Source organism: Balearica regulorum, chromosome Z (assembly GCF_011004875.1).
Source record: "Balearica regulorum gibbericeps isolate bBalReg1 chromosome Z, bBalReg1.pri, whole genome shotgun sequence".
Taxonomy (NCBI): domain Eukaryota; kingdom Metazoa; phylum Chordata; class Aves; order Gruiformes; family Gruidae; genus Balearica; species Balearica regulorum.
In genome coordinates this window covers 76,911,912-76,919,573 of record NC_046220.1, presented here as the reverse complement: position 1 = coordinate 76,919,573, position 7,662 = coordinate 76,911,912, and the positions used below count along the sequence as shown (strand labels likewise).

General features: G+C 63.8%; 2 protein-coding genes across 2 annotated transcripts; one reads left to right on the top strand and one right to left on the bottom strand.

Moving 5' to 3' along the window:
- On the bottom strand, positions 1-3,623 carry SIGMAR1 (sigma non-opioid intracellular receptor 1). Its single transcript, XM_075740062.1, has 4 exons — positions 3,390-3,623; positions 2,357-2,557; positions 1,740-1,832; positions 1-1,447 (listed from the first exon to the last, which is right to left on the bottom strand). The coding sequence occupies exons 1-4, from the start codon at positions 3,610-3,612 to the stop codon at positions 1,221-1,223; spliced, it is 744 nt and encodes a 247-aa protein (XP_075596177.1). The 5' UTR covers positions 3,613-3,623; the 3' UTR covers positions 1-1,220.
- A 21-nt stretch (positions 3,624-3,644) lies between these two features.
- Positions 3,645-7,365, top strand: GALT (galactose-1-phosphate uridylyltransferase). Its single transcript, XM_075740061.1, has 12 exons — positions 3,645-3,790; positions 4,075-4,244; positions 4,322-4,397; positions 4,531-4,579; positions 4,814-4,943; positions 5,216-5,272; positions 5,581-5,703; positions 5,854-5,986; positions 6,480-6,563; positions 6,655-6,809; positions 6,912-7,012; positions 7,177-7,365. The coding sequence occupies exons 1-11, from the start codon at positions 3,733-3,735 to the stop codon at positions 6,975-6,977; spliced, it is 1,101 nt and encodes a 366-aa protein (XP_075596176.1). The 5' UTR covers positions 3,645-3,732; the 3' UTR covers positions 6,978-7,012; positions 7,177-7,365.
- The last annotated feature ends 297 nt before the right edge of the window (positions 7,366-7,662 follow it).

The window sequence follows — 7,662 nt, the reverse complement described above, 5'->3', positions numbered from 1 at the left end:
TGGGTGGCATGAACAATTTTATTACTGATACCTCTTTTCAGGTGGCAAATTAAGTAGCCCGCTTGCAGGGCCGCCAGTCAGCAGGACGGGGACAGTCTGGATAGCAGGAGTGACATGCTACAGGCCTGGTGGCCAGGGACACACACGTGAAGTTTGGCAGCAGCACAGAGGTGAAAGCCCTCCATCAAGCAACGAGCCCACCCGGGGTCCGGCCACAGGGCTGCAAGTAGGGTCCGCAGCTAGGCTCGGTCGGGGGACCACGGTGCTCCCTTGGTGGCCAGGACCCTGCACTGGGAGTCAAGTGGGGTGGCTGTTCCCAGGGGGTCTCACAGCCAGGGGAAGTGTTTTGAGGGGCAAGATCCTGTCCTGAGCTAGTAGAGAGGTTTGGGCTCCTGCAGACACTAGGTATGTGCATAGCCCAGAGGCCACGCAGAACGGGCTCTTGGTTAAGGCGACAAATGGTGGCTCTTCCCCTTGGGGTGGGACTGCAGGGAAAGGGACCATTTTCCAGCCCCAGCTGTCCTCTGGGGCAGATGACACACAGAGGACCAGGAGGGACCTCCAGCACACAGGCTGGGCATCCCTGCGCTGCCAGGGTGTCCCAGCACAGATCCCGCCCTATGCCAGGGAGACACTGTGTGCTGCCAACCCACACCAGCAGGGATGGAGCCACAGGAGATGCTGCCAGCTGGACACAGTGCCCTGCACTGCCCGCAGCCCCGGCAGCCTGCCAGGGAGACGGGGAACCTCTTGGCTGACATTTATAGCAGGTGTTCTGACCTGGCTCTCACCCTATGTACCCTGCCCCAAGGGTAGCATCCTCTTCCTGATGTCTGAGGAACTGCAGAAATTTTGTGGAGCCTGGGGACAGCCAGCTCCAGCCCCTCTCCCGCTGCATGCTGAAGGCACACAGGGGTGTTCATACCCTGCAAGGCCGCTCCAGCCCCGAGGGATGGAAAAGCAGGACATGGCTACAATCAAAAGTGGAAAAGGCAGGTAGTAAAGAGAACTGGCGGTCTGTATTGCCATGACCACAATGGTCCCTGTGTCCTGGCACCCAGCTGGCCCATAGAGAAGGACAGAGCAATTTGGGGGCAGCACAGGGGGTCTCCTGCTGCCACTGTTAGAGTCTGGGCTCAGGGAGGAGGAGGAGGAGCAGAGAGGAAGGCTGGAAGGAGAGGAGCCAGCTGTGCCCAGCAGGGTGCCCCGGCGAGCCGGGCTCAGCAGCCCAAGGTGCTGAAGGCGGCATTGGCTTCCAGGAGCAGGCCCTTGGCGTAGACGCGCAGGGTGTAGAAGAGGGTGACGAAGTCCTGAGTGCTGAAGAGGGTGTCAGCCAGGGCGAAGGCAAGCGTGGAGGGGATAAAGCCCCGGCCGTACTCCACCATCCAGGTGCCTGCGCTCCACTGCACTGACGTGGCCTCTCCAGCCTGGTGCACGATGGTGTCCCCTGCCAACACACACAACCAGAAGGGCTCCCAGTGGCTGCCCTGCATCATGCCCAAAGAGGAGCTGCAGGACTAAGCACCCCAATCCCTCCCCAGTCTTGCTCACTTTTCTCTTACTGGCACCCACTGAGATGCTGGGATGTGCCCCTGGGGACGCAAACTACCCCCTTGTGAGCTCTTGGCATTTGCCAGCTGGAAGAAGGAGGCTCTGCAACAATGGAGGACCAGTCCGCAGAGTGGCCGTGCCCCACGATGTGGATGCAGCCCGCAGGGCACCGTGGCTGCTGCACTTACCTGGATAGTAGATCTCACTTCTAGTGGTCCCCTCCTTCCACTGCCGGAAGGTCCCCGAGATGATGGTGTCAGAGATATCTGCCCAGTACCGACCTGCGGGAGGAAAGACAGCACTGGCTCAGCACATCCCTGCTGGGGACAGCTTGGGACCCCAGGTCTGAAACACGGAGCAGCCCTCTGGGCATAAGGATGCCAGCCTTGGGGCCTCAACACACCAAGGAGCGCAGCCAGGTCTGATACCCAGGCTGCCTGTGTGACCAGCCATACACCACCAGCCCAGGCTGCTTGGTGTCCTTAAGCTACAGCGTTTCCAGCGTGTTTGGCATTAGCTCCCTGCTGAAGCACCAGGAGACGCGATGCCTGCCACTGCCTGCCAGCTGGATGCAGAGTGTCCTGGACAGATGGCATGGCACGCAGAGGGGGCTGCAGGTGCTGCAGGACACAACGGGGGCTGGTACCCATGTGGTGTGTGTTTTCCAGCATTGTGCACCCCATAAAAGTGGAGCAGTGGGCTCCCTGCCCTAGGCACACCATGGCTGGGGCAGATGGACCTGAATAAGTGGACTGGAAAGAGCTCTTAGAACACCCCTCCCTCTCAGCCCTGTCCCCCTGCTTACCCGAGTGGCCCCCGGTGTCAATGGCTGTCCCGAAGAGCAGCACGTACTCAGTGAGCGAGGCATGGAGGAGGCACATGGAGCCCATCCACCCACCCGCATTCACAAACACCCACTGCAAGTCCTCGTCTGGCAGGATGTGGCCTGGGTGCTTCTTCCGTAGTTCCACAATTATCTTGGAGAAAGCCAGCTCATGGTCCAGCCCTGCAGCACCCAGGGTTGCCGTGAGTCCCTGGCATGGAGAAAGCTCTGCCAGCCCCCCTTCCCCAAATCCTCCACGGCTACAGGGTTCCAGCGCATCCTTAGACGGGTCTGCCTAGGCAAGATACCTACTCTCTCCAGCCTTCAGCCCCCACGGCAGCTGACTCAGCCCCTCTGCAGCCCCACTCCTTCCCCAGACGGTGATGGAGGATGTGCAGCACTGAGTGCTCCAGTCCTACAGCCCATCCCAGGTGCTGCGCTGTATGGGGGGCCCAAGCAAAGTGACAGTGACCCTGCCCTGCTGACATGCAGCCCCTCTGCCGCCACTGCACACCCTGTGCCCTACGGGGCCAGCCCTCCCCTGCAGCCCTAGGTGGGGGGGTCGGTTCTGCTCCTGACCCATCTAAGGCTTGGTGCCATGATCTAGCCAAGCCCCAGCACCGAGGGAGCCACCTTAACCCTGGGTTCAGCCCCAGCCGGAGTGGGTGATGTTGCTTCCCCAGTCCCCATTCCTCCTTTGCTCCTGTCCCATTCCCCCACCCCAGTCCCCCCACGCTCCCTGTCCCTGTTCCCCGGTACCGATCCTTTCCCGATATCGGTCCTGCTGCCCCAGTCCCAGCCCCCCGGTCCCTCTCTGACCCAGTCCCATCTCCCCCCGTGATCCCGGCCCCCCCTGTACCGGAACGTCCTCGATCCCGCGTCCCCGCTACGGATCCCTTCAACGCCCCACAACATCCCCGGTTCCGCTTCCCGCTCCCCGTTCCCATCCCTTCTCGGTCCCAATCCCCGCCACCCCTCATGGTCGGTGGGCCCCGTCCCCACGGGCGGCGCGTACCCGCGTGGTGCCGGGCGAGCTGGGCGATCTCGGCGGGGGTGAACTCGTACCGCTTGGAGGCCAGCCAGCCCCGCAGCCCCTGCAGCACCAGCGCCAGCGCGCCCAGCGCCAGCCCGGCCCGCAGCGCTCGCCGCCCCGCCGCCCCCATGCCGCCCGCCGCCGCCGCTCCGCCCCGCCGCCACCGGGACGGGGAGCGGGACCGCCCCCGCCGCGGCCACGCCATGCCCGGCCGCGGGCGGTCCTGCGCCGGCGCGGCGGGGCGGAGCGGCGGCGGCGGCTGGAAGGGGCCAGTCCCGCGGGGCGGTGCCGCTGCTGCCGCCGGGGCTTCCGGGAGCGCGGCGGCATGGAGCCATCGCTGGTGGGGGAGGAAGAGGAGGGGGGTGGCCGCTTCCGTGCCAGCGGTACGGTGCCTCCCTTCGGACCCCCGGCAGAACCCAGCTCAGTCCCGGGAAGCGGGGGCTGTGGAGACCCTGCCAGCCCAGGGCGGGTGGCGGCAGCGGGGGACCCCTCCCCCAGACTGGGACAAGGAGGAAGAGGCGAAGTTGGGAGGGACATAAAGTGGGGTGCAGACCGTCTTGCAGGGGTAGCCGCGGAGGGGACACGGTGGGTGGGTGGGGCACCCAGCCCGCTGGGGTCTGCACCCCACATCCCTCCCCCCCGACACCCCGCTCCTCTCTCCCCACAGAGCACCAGCACGCTCGTTACAACCCGCTGCGGGACGACTGGGTGCTGGTGTCGGCCCACCGCGTGAAGCGCCCCTGGCAGGGGCAGGTGGAGAAGCCACCCCCTGAGGATGTGCCCCGCTGGGACCCCAAAAATCCCCTCTGCCCCGGGGCCACCCGGGCCAACGGCGAGGTACCACCAAAGACCCAGGTGTCTGGGCTTCCCCCACCCACCCTGTCCCCCTGTGATCCCATCTCTTGCTCTGGCAGGTGAACCCCCAGTACGAGGGCACCTTCGTCTTCCCAAATGACTTCCCTGCGTTGCAGCCCGATGCTCCTGAGCCTGGTAACTTCTGGGGGGAGAGCAGGCTGCTGGGGAACCCCAGACTGAGGTCCTGGGGGTGCTGCGGGGTGGCCTGGAGAGGCATGGGTGCTGCCCCAGCACGCTCACTCGCTCTCCGCTCTCTGTCCTTCCCCAGGTGACAGTGATCACCCCTTGTTTCGAGCTGCAGCAGCCCGGGGTGTGTGGTAAGTACCTCCATGGCTCTGGGGGGGGTCCAGGCTCCATGTTGGCCAGGACCTGTGGGATGAAGCTGGACTGAGTCTGCTCCCCACCTTGTGGTGCCTGTTCTGTGCACACCTGCTCTTTTTTGGGGGCATTTTGGGGGTCTCATCCCTGTCCCCTGTTCCACTGCGCCTGGCTGGGCTGAGGGGGATCCCGGAGATGCCCCACAGTCCCAGCCACATGTGTCTTCTCCACAGCAAGGTGATGTGCTTCCACCCCTGGTCGGACCTGACGCTGCCTCTCATGTCCCTGGCAGAGATCCGGGCTGTCATCGACGCGTGGGCAGAACTGGCGGCTGAGCTGGGTGCCTCCTACCCCTGGGTGCAGGTCCGGGCCTGGTGGAGGTTGCCCTTCTCTCCCTGCCCCGAGGGTCTTGGGTGGAGGTGGGGGGCTGAGTGCTCTGGCAACATCTGGGGTTGGGACCGTCCCAGGTATGTGTGGGTACCCTGTCCCTATACCATGCCCCTCTGAGCCTTTCCAGGTGGGTGTGAGGCTCCGCTCTCCTGCGGGATGCTTCCTTGGTGTGCCAGGGACACCATGGCAGCCCACAGCAGGGACCCCGGGCCTGGGACCTGCTGGCTGCAGCTCTTCCTCTGCAGATCTTCGAGAACAAGGGAGCGATGATGGGCTGCTCCAATCCACACCCCCACTGCCAGGTGAGGCTGTCCCTCCCATGACCTGGTTTAACCACAGGTCCCTGTGGGTGACCCTCCAACAAACCCAGGGGGAAAATGTGAACGGGAATTCCCGCCACCGTGTTCCTAAAGCTTTCTGCAGCGAGAAAGCTGGTCCCATGCCTGTCCGTCCTGTCACCTCCCCTCTGTGGGACTGTCCCTTGTGGCTGCCACATGTCGGACTCTCCACCTGGTGGCAGCACGGACCTGCAGATGGGCAGCGTGGCTGGGGCACCCCTGAAAATGTGGGATACAGGTAACCGAGCCCTGTGTCCCAATGTCCCTCCCAGGTGTGGGCCAGCAGCTTCCTCCCAAATGAGGCACGCCTGGAGGACCGGACCCAGCGGCAGCACCTGACCCAGCACAGCGTGCCCATGCTGCTGGAGTACGCTGAGCAGGAGGCTCTCCGAAAGGTGAAGACACGGCTGTTGTCTGTATCCCCTCCCTGGAAGCTGGATTTGTCCCTGGGCAGGCCCCTCAGCCCCCCAGAGCAGAACCCCAGGAGCACCCATCCCCAGGGTGTTGGGGCTGCCTGTGTCACCATCGAGTGCTGTGTCCCACAGGAGCGGCTGGTGGTGGAGAACGCGGACTGGCTGGTCGTGGTGCCGTACTGGGCCACCTGGCCCTACCAGACCCTGCTGCTGCCCCGCCGCCACGTCTGTCGCCTCCAGGATCTCCGTGAGGATGAGAGGGACAGTGAGTGGCTCTGCGCCTCGTTATCCCCTGTCCTATGTCCTTTGGGGTCAGCCTTCGTTAGGAGGCTGCTCTGTGGCAACCTTGCTGGTGCTGGAGGGTCTATGTTCCTTTGGGGTGTGGGGCTGCTGGGCTTGGGTTGGGAGGGGACTGACACCCCCCGTTATGCCAGGACAAGAGCTGTGTGTCCAGGCACAGGCAGTACTGATGGGGGGACTAGTGTTCTTTTTGGGGTGAATGGAGCATGTGGTGCCCCATACTTTTGACATGGTAACATGTCAAAAGGAGCAGGGGCTTCTCCTGCCATGTTGCTCGGGCTGTCTGCATGGGTGGGGAGCTGGGGAACTGGGAAGTGGACCCCTCCTGCCTGTCACTGATGTCACCCAGGGAGGGGTGCTAAGGGTGACACCCCTCCCCCCCCCCAAGCCCCGCATGCTGCCTGCCCTTGGAGGTAGCTGGCCAGCTCAGGGTTCGACTCCCCGGCACTCTCCTACAGGTCTGGCCTCCATCATGCAGAGGCTGCTCATCAAGTACGACAACCTCTTTGAAGTCTCCTTCCCCTACTCCATGGGCTGGCATGGTGAGTGGTATGGCTGGGGGGGCCCCACAACCCTGTCATCCGCATCCCCATCCCCTCCCTGGGGCTCATGCACTGGCTGCACCCCTGGCAGGAGCACCCACGGGCCCCTACCTGGAGGAGGACTGCAGGCACTGGCAGCTCCATGCTCACTACTACCCCCCGCTGCTCCGCTCTGCCACCGTCCGCAAGTTCATGGTGGGCTACGAGATGCTGGCACAGGCGCAGCGGGACCTCACCCCGGAGCAGGTCAGTGCTGCTCGAGGAGGGGATTGTGGTGATCCAGGGGGTCTTGTGCCAGGGCTGTCTGCAGGACCAGCTGCTGACCACCCTTCATGCTGTGCCCCACAGGCAGCTGAGCGCCTGAGGAGCCTCCCCGAGGTGCACTACAAGCAGAGAACCAAGGAGACATCATGACGGGGAGTAGTGGAGCTGGCCCTTAGCTCTGCTGGGTGAGGCTGGGGGGTGGTGAGAGCTGAGGCCTGGTAGCTCATGTCACTTGTGAGCGCTCTGGTCTTCCACCTTCTCCTGAGCCTTGTTGCGGCTGGACCTGTCTTGGGGACTAGTTTTGCCTGTTCGGGTACCCCAGTCCAAATCCTGTGGCATCCTTGTGCAGGTGTTGTGGTTCCCCCCAGTCTCCATCCCCATCCCAGGCTGTGTCTTCCCGGCTGTGCAGCATGCTTGTACCAGCACTAAAGGGCTCACCCTTCCTCCCAGTCCAGTCTTACTGGGTGGGACTGGGAGTGCTGCTGGCCCCGTGGAGGGGCACAGCTCTGCAGGCCAATAAAACCTGGAAGCAAAGTGCCCCTGCCTGTGCTCTGGTGGCTCTCAGCCCTGGGTGGGAGGTTTGGGGTCTTTGATGGGGACCCCCAGCGGGTGTGGGGGGATAACCCTGGGGGCTGCAGGGAGTGTGCTGGAAGCCCTATGCTGCTTGCTGCTCTCCCTGTCTCTGCGTTGCCTCCTCTTCCTCCCTGGGGGGAGCTCTGAGTCTGTCTCTGAGTGCTGCAGGCTCGGGGATGAGTGGGAAGCAGGGAGGAACTGATGCTGCCCAAGGCTTAGCCTGTTCTTGGGAGAGGGCTGAGACCTGGCAAACGCGGAGGCT

Coding starts and splice junctions, on each gene's coding strand:
- SIGMAR1 (XM_075740062.1), bottom strand. CDS start 3,612: ATGGCGTGGCCGCGGCGGGGGCGGTCCCGCTCCCCGTCCCGGTGGCGG. Junction 2,558..3,389: donor GCTCGCCCGGCACCACGCGG/GTACGCGCCGCC, acceptor TGGGTGCTGCAG/GGCTGGACCATGAGCTGGCT. Junction 1,833..2,356: donor TGACACCGGGGGCCACTCGG/GTAAGCAGGGGG, acceptor TTCCTCCCGCAG/GTCGGTACTGGGCAGATATC.
- GALT (XM_075740061.1), top strand. CDS start 3,733: ATGGAGCCATCGCTGGTGGGGGAGGAAGAGGAGGGGGGTGGCCGCTTC. Junction 4,245..4,321: donor CCACCCGGGCCAACGGCGAG/GTACCACCAAAG, acceptor TTGCTCTGGCAG/GTGAACCCCCAGTACGAGGG. Junction 4,944..5,215: donor CCTCCTACCCCTGGGTGCAG/GTCCGGGCCTGG, acceptor CTTCCTCTGCAG/ATCTTCGAGAACAAGGGAGC.